Source organism: Amblyomma mixtum, chromosome 6 (genome assembly GCF_055824585.1).
Source record: "Amblyomma mixtum isolate Tamu chromosome 6, ASM5582458v1, whole genome shotgun sequence".
Classification (NCBI taxonomy): Eukaryota; Metazoa; Arthropoda; class Arachnida; order Ixodida; family Ixodidae; genus Amblyomma; species Amblyomma mixtum.
In genome coordinates, this window is record NC_143017.1 from 14,484,070 (window position 1) to 14,498,302 (window position 14,233).

The window sequence follows — 14,233 nt, forward strand, 5'->3', positions numbered from 1 at the left end:
TTTCGTCTGAGCTTTTCATTTCGAATTTTCAGAGTGGAATAACTTTCGTTTGCATGCTCCGATTTCAATAATTCTTTTTGCTCTGGTCTCTGGAAAGCATGATGAATCTATTTAATGATATTAACTGGTACCGAGGAAATCATCGCGGTGCCCCTTTAAGGGCAGTGGAGTGGATTCCAAGAGAAGGCAAGAGTAGTGGTGGAGTCGAAGGCAGAAAGTTAAGTGGGCGGATTAGGTTAATAAGTATGCGGGGATAGGGTGACTGCAGCTGGCAAAGGACAGGGTTAATTGGAGCGACATGGAAGACGCCTTTGCCCTGCAATAGTCAGGTTGATGATGATGATGATGACGAGTGCGTTTCAGCCCCTCAGTAGCACTTTATGCTACACGGTGCTAAACAGAAAAGCAGAGTGCGCTTGTAGGTACAAAAATGGCGGGTGGCTAAAAACAAAATTTTTGAAATGACATTCTGCATACCCTTACAGAATGTCATTTCAAAAATTTTGTTTTTAGCCACCCGCCATTTTTGTACCTTTGAAATTATGGTCATGTAGAGCAGTTGATGAATGAACATAACTTCTTAATTTTTGGCTATGACCACATTAAATTCAGTTTATGGTAATAGTGTAGCAAGGCAATACAATTTCCGAGCACATCCAGAATGCGAGCAACCAACAACGTGGATGCCTACAACTTGTTTTAGTGATATGCTGTGTTTCTGGTTGCTCTCGTAAAATTATTGCACAAAGAAAAATATATGTGGCAGGTAAAATCATCTTGCATGTGCATTTTGTTGTATATTACATTTTAAGCATAAAAATGTTGCCATCAAGGTTATGCACCTTGAACACACTCTGCCAAGTGCACGTACGAGTATGCTATTTCATTTAGGTGCCACCGTGGTGGCTCAGTGGTTATGGTGCTCGGCTGCTGACCTAAAAGACGCGGGTTCGATCCCGGCCTGGGTGGCTGGAATTTCTTTGGAGGAGAAATCCTAGAGGCCCGTGTACTGTGCGATGTCAGTGCACGTTAGGGAACCCCAGGTGGTCGAAATTTCCGGAGCCCTCCACTACGGCGTCTCTCGTAGCCTTAGTCGCTTTGGGACGTTAAACCCCATAAACCAAACCAAACCAAACCAAAACACTATTTCATTTAGCTGTGCAAGAGTGCGCTTTCAGCATGGGACACTACTCTTCATAAGTGCACCTTATTTTGCATGCTGGACAGAGTATAACATGTCTCAAGGTTTTAGACACAGTGGGCGAAAGTAGCGCGATTTTGTGCATTATTCACGCAAATTGCAGCGTTCCGTAAAGTGTCCTGCAAACTCATGCAAGGCATTGCCACACTGAATTTCAGCATCACCAGGCTCCCCCCCCCTCGAACTATGGCTGTTTGCTCGTGTTAAATGTCTTATTTCTTGCCAAGATAAGTGTGCTTACAATGTCCAGTCAAGGCCCATTTGCAGAGTGGCTGACGCATCCCCAGTGTGTGCTCCTGGTGCATTGTGCAGTTACCTGCATGCAGTGGGATTTTTTTGTGTGCCACATGCTAGCCAGTATTGTGTTCAAGGACTGTGGGCAGAAGCTGAAGGAAAACATTTGTACTGCGTTTGTATGGAAGCATCTTCAACACTTGTGTGCTCGGTTGTGCTGTACGGTGCCCTTCTTTTCTTTTGTGGAATGCCTGCCAAAGGTTAAGCATGCAGTCTGCCACTCGGTGCATCTTACCGGTACTCACCTATGGGGCAGAGAAGTGGAGGCTAACGAAGAGGGTTCAGCTTAAGTGAAGGACAACGCAGCGAGCTATGGAAAGAAAAATGATAGGGGTAGCGTTGCGAGACCGGAAGCGGCCGGAGTGGGTGAGAGAACAAATGCGCGTTAATGACATCCTAGTCGAAATCAACAGGAATGGGCTTGGGCAGGGCATGCAATGCGAAAGCAAGATAACCGTTGGTCCTTAAGGGTAACGGAGTGGATTCCAAGAGAAGGCAAGCGTAGCAGGGGATGGCAGAAAGTTAGGCGGGCAGATGAGACCAAGAAGTTTGCGGGGATACGGTGGCCACGGCTGGCGAAGGACAGGGTTAATTGGAGAGACAGGGAGAGGCGTTTGCCCTGCAGTGGGCATAGTCAGGCTGATGGTGATTATGATGTAATGCAGGCATCACCAACTTGGACCTCTTGGGTGACTTTGGCCGCATCGAGTGGTTGGCCAGCTTTCCCCTGGTGCTCACCTACAACCTGGTGTTTGTGGCTGCGGCCGCCACCAGCCTGGTCACCAAGGTGACGGCTGCCGTGCGCACAGAGCTGCTGGGACGCCTGGCAGCGTGGAAGCCGCTCTCTCAGAGGGCCAAGGAGGACTGACCCTGGAAGGGCAGACAGGGCTCTCTGACTGTGTCGTGGCCGCAGCTGTTCCATCGCTGAACAGATCCTGGCCCAAGCAGAGGTGGTGCGCCAACCCAGAGTAAGCTGCTCACAGGCACCACAGCTGTCTGGCCAGCAGAGATGCGCAGCTCCTCGGAGTGCTTCAGACACTGCGGCACTGGGGATGCAGGCTGTGTGTTGGGCCCGTCCGGTGTCAAGGCAGCTGGGCTGCAACTTGTCTCAGAGACCTGTGATGGCCTCTTCTAATCTGGGTTGCACAGACTGGCTGGGATCACCGCTGCGTCCTCCTCAACGGTGGCCCTTGTGCTGTGGGGGTAACTGCCTCTGACAATCCGTTGTCAATTCCACGCTTTTACTCTGCGCCATTTCTGTGGGCACTTTTCTTTTATGCACTGCGTGTAACAGCAGTTAGCAGTTTTATTGAAAGTTCCTAAGTTTGTAGCTTTAATTAATTGCAGTTACGTGGCATTACTTAGGCATATCACGAATACATACGTTGTGCTGGTCCCTCTTAGTGTTGGTCCACTCTGTGCCACCGACTGCACCCCAGTGTTTACTTTTTAGTTGTGTGCGTGTGTGGATGCTTCCTTTTTCTGTTTCTAAAGTATGTGCATGTTCATTCTGCTTGTTGGACGCATGTGATGTGTTTCCAGACACCACAGGAAGGCACATTCCAGGCCATCCAGGGCCGTTTCCAGTGGACGGACCCTGCGCAGCTAACGTAATGATGCAGAGTGTGTGATTGCCGCTACGCTTGTCCCATGCAGGGGCAGGTACACTGCTTCTACTCTGGAGCATTTTTTCCCTCTAATTCCTGGAGGCAGAATGAGCGGTGCAATGCTTTTATCCTGGCTCATTCTTGTGCTAAAATGGAGTCGTCGGTCCTGTTGTTTTCTTGCAGTGATGCTTCTTGGATTGTGCTGTTGGAGAGAGAGGGAAGTTGAGTGGTGATTGCATCGATTTTAGTTGCCGCTATGATCAGTGGTGCGGATGCACTACAGTCGCGGACTGATATTGTGCGCTCGAGGGAACCCCGGAAAATGGTCCGAATAATCGAATAGTCCAAGAAATTCGTTCACTTGAAAAAAGTTATTGCTTTGCAAAGAACAGGCATGCTTGCATGTCATGCTGCCAGCGAAAGCGCGCACCGCGCGAACGTTTCCATGAGCAATAAAGGTCGCATAGACCACGAGAAGAAGCCCCCCGTGTACCCGGCACAGTGGGCGACGGCATTTACCCAGTGAATTCTGCAGTGGTCCTGTTTTCAGCGCACTCTTCTTTGTAGGCTGAGCATGTTATTATGCCATTATCTCCAACAGCAGTGATGAACAAATAGCCAAGCCAATCCAAGCCCGCCCATCCAACTGACTCCATTTAGGTCTAAGATGCTGGCTTTCACAGCAACAAATAACCAGTTGGTTGTGACTGCAGTGCCTGCTTGGGTATATATTAGGCTGAAAGAATGAACTTTTTGGTCGAAAACTGACCTCTACACTATTTCTGGCATCTATTTAAGTCTGGCAAATCAAACTTTAGGACTCCACACAGTCCGAAACATCGGAACCATCACACACCACATTTCTACGTGGTGTGTGATGGTTCCTCAACAAAGTTGGAAATAGTGCGCAAGTCCAAAAAACCATCAGCTACTCTAATCGCAAAGTCATCCTCTTTGAGTCATAGTAGCTGCCACTGCTTTTATTTACATGCAGCGCTTGGACAGAAGGGGATAAAAAGCCTAATCTACTTCAAGTTGAGCTTCCTTCACTGTGTGTGTTCTCTTGTGCGCGTGCACTGGGGAAGTAGAAGGTTGATGCATTGTGTACTACTATACGGACTAGCACTGTTTTCAGTGGACATCCCACTTTGATACGGAGTAGTATCAGTGCACTTGCGAGGGCTTTGTGCTGAATGGCTGTGTCGTAGCACAGCAGCTGTTTCCTTTTGGTTTTGTCGCGTCTTTGTTTCACCCAAAATGCAGTATGGCTCGCACCACACCGGTGTATTTGTTCAAATGCTTTCATCCGCAATTCACGCATGTACCAACTGTTGCACCACCCAGACAGAACTGCACATTGATGGTAAATTATTTTTGGGTTGAGTGATTTGGTGAGAATTGGTCTGCGTTGCATCTTGTACTGGCAGCGCCATGTCTCCCTCCCTCCAGGGAGCACTCCTGGTTTGGCAGCCAACAGCATCTCCCGGGGTTTGGCAGTGCCACACACAGTGCAGACTTCCGAATAATTCTCAACCAAAACCTAGTATAAAACAAGAATGGCTGTCGAAGCAGAGAGATTTTTTGCTTCTCTGTGCACGACACAACAGCGGAGTGAGAACGTACACTGCTCCTTCAGTTTTGTTTTGCAAGATTTAATTGGAAAGAAAGAAAAAAACGTCTTTTTAGATCAGCGAAACTGCGGCCGATTACAGAAGCAGGGCAACAATATTATGCAGCCGAGGACGCACAGTTCACAGCACTCCAAAGCGCCAAACAAACTTTCTTTAAAACTGACCTCCTAAATATCTTCCCCAGAAAGTTGTGGGAAGTACTAAACCCACAAGCTACAAGTCCCATTATCCTTAGTAATCCCGCGGATGAAGAGATCAGTGACGCTGACTGTGCCGGCCATTTCAATTTCTCTTTTGCTGGGGTTCTCATGACTGACCAATCAGTGCCCAGCCTGGAACATTCCTGCAACATTGTCCCCTGTTAACATCAGTACGCATGGCATCTCGATCCTTATTGACAAAATTGAGCTTTCATCGTCTGCAAGGGTTGATGATGTAAATTATAAATTCTTAAAAAAAGTACTAAGTACATATCCTCCATATATCTGTCCCTATTATTCTCACAGTCTTTTTCAACAGGAACACTACCGAAAAATGGGGAAGGTGATCCCGGTCCACAAGTCAGGTACAAGAGATTAGGTATGCGGTTTATGGGGGTTTAACATCCCAAAGCGCAGTGGAGGGCTCCAGAAATTTCGACCCCCTGGGGTTCTTTAACGTGCACTGACATCGCACAGCACACGGGCCTCTAGAATTTCACCTCCATCGAAATTCGACCGCCGTGGCCGAGATTGAACCCGCCTCCAAATAATGCCCAATAAACTACTGCCTCATCTTCCCAACCAGGAGCGTGTCATCTACTCCCATATCGTCAACTTCCTAGATTCAAACGACTTCTTTTGTCTTGCGCAACATGGCTTCAGGAAGGAGCTCTCGTGCGAGGCACAACTAGCAACCTTTGCTTTTGACCTGCACACTAACCTTGATCGCAATCTGCAAACTGATGCAATTTTCTTAGATTTTGCAAAGGCATTTGATGAGGCACCTCACCAACGCTTGCTACTGAAACTCGCTGCTCTAAATTTGCATCCCAACATTCTAAACTGGGTTAAGGAATTCCTTGCTCACAGTTGGTCTATGTTAACAGCAAAAGCTCAAACACAATCCCTGTAACATCTGGTGTCCCGCAGGGATCTGTACTCTCCTCTCTCCTGTTTCTAATATGCATAAATGACCTACCTCTTCATGTACATTGTCAGATAAGAATTTTTGCCTAGAACTGCATAATGTATGGGAAAACTACTAATATCTCTGATCAAATAGCTCTACAGCATGATCTCAACCAAGTCCAAGAATGGTGTGATCGCTGGTTCATGATTTTAAACGCCAAGAAATGTAAACTCGCCTCTTTCACTCGCCAGTGTAATCCCGTTCTTTTTTCATATGCAGTTGCTAACTCTTGCACAGAATGCGTCCAGTCATAGAAGTATCTTGTAGTCTCCCTCTGCAGCGGTCTTTCTTCGTGCACACACATATAGCTAGTATCATATTGTCAGCCAACGGGTCTTCTTGAAAGGTCACCTCTGTCGTGCACCCCAGAACTCCAGGCATATAAAACACTTGTCAGATCAAAACTGGAGTACGCCAGTCTCATCTGGAACCCACCCTAGATATACCTAAATCAATTCAAGTCCACGCCGTCCCTTTCGTGCATTGTGCACACTCGTATTCCATCATCATTTCATCTCGAAGGAAAATTCCAGCCTTGAGAGCCTCTTACTTCGTCGCTGCATTGCCAGCCTTTGCTGCAAAGAATTCTTCACAATTCCCTCAATCAAGCACCTTGCGTTGTGCATCGCACCCACATATCTCATCGCGCTATGCATCCGTTTCAGATAGCTTGTCCTATTGCTCGCACAGCGTCGTTTTCAGGATCTGTTTCCCCCCTCCCCGAGCAACTGGAATGTCGTTCCCAACAAAGTCGCTGCCATCACATGCCCATCTTCGCTTCTTGAAGCTCTGATAGTCCATCTTCAGAGGCAGCGACCTGTGCTTGCTTTTCCTCTCAAGTATCTGTATCCTCGCCCGTGATGTAATTTCTCCGCAAGGATGTCTTTGAGGAGGCAAATAAACTGAGGTGAAGTGAGGTCAGGTCAGAGTCCCCTTTCCTTCTGCTGTATCAGCTGGGGGTCTCTTTCATCAGAGGCAGCAAGGCGTGGAACAAAAGGTTCATGTGCCTTCAATCGTGCACTGATGTTGGCTGGTGCTTGCCCAAAAAAGCACCATTTAAGCCAGTTCGGTGCACTTTCAAATGCTTAGCGTTTATAGGGCCAACCCTTAAAGGGACTGTTTGGCAAGCAGTGATAAAATGCATGTAGCCCAAACACCATTCGTCGGTGAATTGCGGCCGATAATTTACCAATAATTGTTTCTACTCGGTGCTAGTCCCTCATGCGAATCCTGGCCTGGAATGTCGAGCAGCTCAGCGTCATTCGAAATGGGCACGGCTGGCTGGACACGTCGCTCTTTGTTGTTTTTCCCTCGCCAAGAAGGGACTCGTGGGCAGTCCCAGCTTGTAATGCTTCACGTCTGTGGTGCTGCACCTAGATTGAAAACTTTTTCACAAGAACCCTTTCTTCTGGGGTGGAAAGTTGCAGAATTCCTTTAAGGGGGGATGAGGGGATCGAAGGCAACTTTTCTATTTTTCGACTTAGAGTGATGCAATTTGGCAGACTGGCTTAAAACAGCATCAAACAAACAGATATAAAGTTTCACAATGACAGATTCAGTAGGTGCCATTTTGTCATTGTTTATATGTTGTCCCCATGTTGCTCGCTTGTGGAAAGCCTAGCGTGACTAAACAGGTCTGTAAATGCTGTTAATATTTATACTAAGAATTGTGGTGTAAATCAACACTCTCTTAATTTTTTTTTATTTCTCTGCTCCTTTTTTTTTAAGGACACAATATGCACCTTCTTTTATGTTTAGAATGTATCATGGTCTAATTACCATGTAATAAAAATGTGAGCCTAAATGGTAAATTTGAGACTGTCTCAACACAGACCACATTTCAGTGATCACAGCAAAACAAACGGGGCAAAAATCCATGCACCCATTGCTGTGCTACGCTTTCCACGAGCAAGGTATTAAGCTCAAAACAAACTTTAGAGAAAACAAGCCTGAAAGTTCTAAGTTAGCACACACAGTCTATGTGTAGATGCCAACAAATATATTTATTTGAAGCGCTTAAAGTTTATTTTTGGGTGAAGTAGTTCAGTACAATATAGAAACAGTGTTGGAGATGCCAAAAAGTGTACTTTTCAAAAATCGACTTTTTTCGCGATTTTTGCGATCCATCTTCAGAGTCCATCCCCACGTCCACCCTTAAGGGCTGAGTTGAAATCGCAAAAATCTCGTAAAACTCAAATTTCACTAAACAGCAGATTCGGAACAGGGGGGGCCTTTTCAACCACACCCCAAAAAATTTCTGCCAGGAACAGCTGAGCATAAAAGACGTTTCTGTCACCATGGGTTGTGCACAAACATTAGGAATGTGGCGGCGTCTACAAAGCCATGAAAACTGCTTCACTTCGGCGCCAGTTTTCTCACAAGTGTTTTTTTGACCAGACTGCTCTGCTTGCAGAAAGCGCAGCACAACAATGCCTTGGTGGATTTTCATGAGGTTTGTTGCGTTGTATTTCTTGATAAATTCTTTATGCAGTGACACTCCTACACTTTTGAATTACTCTTCTACTGTACAGCTACTTTGACATGATGATAATGAGTGCATTATGCCAGCATTCACTGCATGGACCATTCCTTTGGCTAAGAGCGACTAGACCCCTACACGCTTTATTGTCATTCAGGCTTCCTGCAAGTTTGGTATAGCAGTTAAGCACATAAATATTTATAATGCTAAAATTACTCGATATATGAGCGCAAATTTGTATTTAATGTTTGGTCCATTTCCCAATGAGCGTACCAAATTTCATCACTTTATGCAAAAAACAAAAATTTCACCCACAAAACCTGCATCCCGCCTTTTTCATGATACCTCAGCAGACAGTTCAGTGATAGTGACGCAACATGGCTCTGCTTTTGTGTATACCTTTCCTATTGCGAATTTTACCGATTTACGCAACATGGCTCTGCTTTTGTGCATACCTTTCCTATTGCGAATTTTACCGATTTATTTACTTGCACGTGCGTGTACCCTCTTTGGACCAGAGCAAGAGTTTAGTTTGAATTCAAAATACGTCTCTCTCAAGTCTGAATGCCCTCGTTAAAATGCTGAAAAAATTTTGCAGCCATGCAACCAAGGGATCTTTGACCTTTCTTCCAGGAACATGTAATGCCTCGCGGTGCCCATTCGGTTAAATAGGTGCACACAACGAATGGCTCAGGAGGGACGGCCAATCTCTCTCTTGTTTGCTCTTCTCGGCACTGGTGTTTTTGTGGACGCGCAATGCGGGAGATATGACTGTAAAAAGGTCTTGCAGTTTTTACCCGCAAAAATTGCACAGTGCTCTAGAAGACTGCCAGAGGATTCATACAGAACACTGCGAGGGTAAACACAGGCAAAGGTGCACGCTAATCCTTCGTTGGTGCTCATCCTTCCATGGTGTTCGTCCTCTCGGTGCTCCATACCTCCTTGTATGTTCAGAGCAGCTCCGGGGGAATTTCGACCATCTTGAGCGGACTATCGAACTTCCTAGTCTTGCGTCTGATGAGTAGTGTTCAAAATAAAGAAGACAGCAAAACTCGGGAATCCAAACCTGCGTTTGGTCACGATAGACCAAAATATAATGTCATGGATACTGTAGCAAAACCTCATGTGTGCTTCGTGTGGCTGAACCAGTGTCTGTTAATGATAGCTTCAGTCATTAATTGTCTGCAGTGACCAAAAACAAGCTTGAAATTTCCTTCTGCAAACAGAACAAATATACAGAGTGTCCGAGCTGACTTATGCAGAAAAGTTCATATCGGAAAGTTGTAGAATGGTCTGCGAAACGTCCGATTGAACAGTTTCAAATTTTCCATATGTTAGGTATTAGTTTTTTTCCCTCTTCATGCAGATGCCCGCAAAATAGTAAAAAAATACCACGTGACATGCCCGCTTGCAGTGCTCTCAAACGTTCAGCCTACAGATCGTCTAGCCGGGTGTGCTGCCGCTTGAAAGGGCAGCACTGGAGGCGCTTGCTGTGCGATGTGCGCGAGCACAAGCGACAATGGCTGCTCATTGCACGGCTAGTGTTTCTTTAATGAAAACTAAGCTTGGTCCGACTAACCTCACAGTTCGCAGAAATATTTCACGCCTCAGTCTTTTCCACAGGATTTTCTTTCATGACGAGACACTAAAACAGGAATTTTTTTCTTCTGTACCATCATACGTGTCATCACGTGTTGACCATCCGCATAAAGTTTCCATCCCAACGTGTAAAACGAATGCGCTTTTTAATTCTTTCTTACCAAAGACTAGCACTGAGTGGAACCACCTTCCACCCCATATCGCCTGCATTGAAGACGCGCCATCTTTCAAGCCACTTATCACCAAGCATATCATCGAACAAGCGTCTGCATCATGATTTTTTGCCTTTTGCCTGTACTTTGTACTATGTATTTATTTTTCTTTTTTCACCCACCCCCTCTATAATGCCCTGCGAGCCGTGAGGGTATTGTAATAAATAAATATATGAACCGCTGCGAGGGAAGCACACTGCTGGCATAAATTGCACAGCCTGTGTCGCTGCCCTGTTTGCCTTTTCAGCGGCACCTGGAAAAATGATCTGTTCATTTGTAGCCTGAACATCTGAAAGCACTGCAAGTGGGCGTGTCACATGGTTTTTTTTTTTTGTAATTCGCGGCCATCTAAAATGAGTGGGAAAAAAAACATGCGTAACAGATGGATAGAAACTGTTCAGTCTGACGTTTTACGGTCTGTTCTACAACTTTCTGACTGGAATCTTTTGCTTAACTTGGTTACCTGCGAAATTGGTTTATTAATCTCTATTAATTACGCAATTAACCAGAATGCAAAAAAAATAGTGCGACTTGCTCCATACAATAACAAGTAACGTGCATGTGGTCACATCTTCTTAGAGTGCCTCGGCATATTTCTAAACCCTGGCTAAAGTTAGCGGGGACACCGTGTATTCTGACGAGCTGCAGTAGCAACACGTGAGGTTGCCGTAGAAATCGCCCCAATTGAGGGCACGGCACAGGAAAGTTCAAAACTTGTTACGTGCTTAAACAAAGCTCTGACTGGCTGCGAAATTGGGCGTGAACGATCAGAAAGCTTCGGAGAACAGTTTCAACGAAATGCATGGAAGCCAGAAAAACACTGGAGTTGCCTTCTAAACACGACCTGCTTTTTGTGTGAGCAGTGCAAATGGGAGCTGTGCATGTTGTCTTGCATTACAGTGTGGTCTGCTGTGTTCTGCAAGGCACTTGCGTGCACAGTCATCACACAGTACTTGTCAAGTGTCAGTGACACTGTGGAAGTCACTGATGTCGGCCATGATTCCATTCTCCGAACTGTACAGCCCCCCCACCTTCTGGTTAAGCAGTGCCATCATCATTATCAGCCTGAGTACGCCCACTGCAGGGCAAAGGCCCCTCCCATGTCTCCCCTATTGATCCTCACCTTGGCCAGTTGCTCCCACCGTATCCCTGCAAACTTCTTAATCTCGGATGCCCACCTACCTTTCTGCCGCCCCCTGCTACGTTTGCTTTGTCTTGGAATCCACTCCGTTACTGTTAAGGACCAGCAACCATCTTGCCTTCGCATTACATGCCCTGCCCAAGCCCATTTCTTTCTCTTGATTTCGACTGCGATGTCAAAAAGCCGCGTTTGCTGTCTTTATGGAGGGCTATGGTAGCTGTGCAATCGTTACAGATATCGCCCAATATTTTCACGCAACACACTTGTACACCCTGATTCCGCAATGCCTGCATGGCTGCTGAGGTTTGGAGGTTTGGACTGAGTCAATTGCTTTCTCGACTAGGATACTCGACACAACAGACCATATTCACACTATCAATCAGGTGATAGAGAAATGCGCAGAATATAAGCAGCGCCACCTTGCGATAAGTAAGAAAAGCTTCATGAAAACAGACAAGAGCACAGTTATGATCATTCATGCTCATCGCTTTTGTGTAGCAGTTGCATAGCACAGTGCTATTTGAATGTGGAACATGGTTTTGAAGCCCTCGAAATGAGAAATTTTTTTGTGTGTGTCACCTTTGGGTTAGATTCTGAGATGCTTTTGAGCAAAGACCGCTGTTTAAATAGTGCTAGGGTTTCAGCGTAATTAAACCGAGTAGACGGGCGAAAGCATGTGTTTAGCCTGGTTGGCTCATGGTTTGGCTTTGCTGGACTCAAGTTAAGCTCTGGTAGAGGTTTATCTGATCTGGTGTGTTTGCGCTGGAGTTGGAAGTGTATGAAGACTGCATACACAGTGCAAGAGTGTGTTGGAGTTTAACACGAAGGCCTCATTTGCTGCGGCGATGTCGTAGGGCTCTCATGCAGCGGCCAGCGAAGCTGATCTCGCAGGTTCGAAACCCAGTCGCAGCAATATTTATTTTATTTCTCCACCCTCAAGGTCAGGGACACCACAAAATTCTCGGTTGGGTCTGACCCCGTAAAGTAGTGTTTGCGCACCAAAAGGTGTGAGATAAACTGATAAGTGAAACCACAAGTTTGTGTACTGTACTTTTAAGAGAGCGGAATGACCAAAGTGAGACGGAGTGTTTTCCGATACCTTGTAGACGTCAGCGCCGAGGCTGAAGCACTCTTTTGTTGCGGCCTCTGCACCCACCTTGTCTGCATCTGATGGGCGAACACAAATTCGGCTGATGTAAGCCTGCTCTGCCTGCCCACCGAATTGGATTTGGGCAGTTAGAGATAAAAAAAACAACAGCACTTGGCTCCTAGCATGGAAAAGACGTAAAGAGAAGGGAGTGGAAACTGTGTGATATTATTCACTGTTCTTCTGTGGACTCAGGTTCAATTCATTTGTAATTCTTGGTTGTCAGCTTTCGCTTGTCTTGGTCTATGGTGTAACCTTATACCACTGCGCTCTGTTCCTACAGAGACAGGATAGATATATGTGCTGGCACATTTTCATCTTTTCTGCTGCAGTAATGCATGCCCGAGGTGTGTTTGCAATAAGTAGCGCCTACCAGGGTGTTGCATTCAAAAGTGGTGTGTGCTTCTGGGAGAAAAGCCATCTCGGAACATTCATTTCAGTATGACATCTTCCACTTAAGCTCAGGACAGCCCAGCAGGCAGAACTTGTTGACTACCCTTGGTGCTTGGTTTAACATTACCTATATTCAGATCGTTTTCTTCACTTCTAGTCTGTAGTCTGTTCAATGAAATTGTGATAGCTCACATGACGATTTCATTCACTACTCCTCGTGAGCAGTGCCACATGACATTGCATGTATAGCGTATTCTTGTGTCTACAGTTACCTTTATGCTGTACTGACATACTCTGCTATGGGCCATGAAGGAACACTGTTGGGAACCGTTACAACTCTTGAGCTCAAAAGAAAGTATTGCATGAGTCTTGTATTATGCGTGTTCTTCATAGTAGTCGGCTACTCGCAGCTGACATCAGAGAGTTGCTTATTAGATGTGTCTGTCAGTGTGATCTTCTGGGAATGTACAGTTTTCATTGCTTTCCTGAGATTGTGTGTCCTGTTTGGTGGCGTGCTCTTGTGATACTTCCTAACAGTTCAAACAAGGTTCTTTTTACTGTGAGTTGTATGCATAGTGAAGTTGGTGACCCTTTAGGCACTGAATGTGTATATTTTTTTTGGTCCTAGGCACTGTGAACACATTTTATCGAACTACTGCTCAATAAGAGAACATTAAACGTGTGCATGTGTCTTCTCCTCTGTTTGAACCAGATTGGTGCTGCCTTTAGTCTCAGGCGCTCCAATTTAAGAATGCTCCTGTGCACGCTGCGACAGTTAATTGGCTGTTTCGGGCCAGAATCATTTTCGTGCTGCTCCGCAAAAAATTCAGGGGCCACTTTGACGACCTAAAGTGCACGAGGCGAAAGCCTTTCCACGCCACCTTGGCCTCACGGCCGTTGGCACACACAAGGTGGCTATGGGGCGACTTGGTTTGGAAATCCGTGACTAATTGGGTCATAATTGGTTATTGACTAAATAGTCATGACTAGTTAATTGATGGCTGGTTAATGACTAGCTAGTCATGACAAACTAGTCGTGACTGCTTAATGACTAACCAGTCATTAGTCATGACACCATGACTAATGACTAACCAGTCATGACTAGTTCAAATGCCAAATGAGTAGTTAATGACTTCGAATGCCAAAGGCCCTGGTTCGATTCTCAGCCTCGACAGTTTTTTTTAAGTAGTGACGCCGAAACGCGGACAAATCTGCTGACACGGCTGCTAATGACAGTATGACGCATTAAAGGCTTTCGCCTTAGTATTGTTCTAAAAAGCAAATTAGGCTCCTGCTTACGGGATGTGTGGACGTGGGAGGCCGATCCTTTGGGGGCACTTAAGTAATTTCCATGGAACG

General features: G+C 45.9%; 1 protein-coding gene across 7 annotated transcripts in view; it reads left to right on the top strand.

Annotated features, from left to right (window-relative positions):
* Positions 1 to 13,568, top strand: part of lili (LMBR1-like protein lilipod) — a 190,316-nt gene extending 176,748 nt beyond the window's left edge. For 6 of the 7 annotated variants that reach the window (XM_089547559.1, XM_089547558.1, XM_089547560.1 and 3 more), the window contains one exon: positions 2,161 to 13,568. In XM_089547559.1, the coding sequence (XP_089403685.1) occupies positions 2,161 to 2,363 (203 nt within the window). In that variant the 3' untranslated portion in view covers positions 2,364 to 13,568. The remainder of the gene's footprint in view (positions 1 to 2,160) is intronic. The other variant, XM_089547567.1, reaches the window with a different exon arrangement.
* The last annotated feature ends 665 nt before the right edge of the window (positions 13,569 to 14,233 follow it).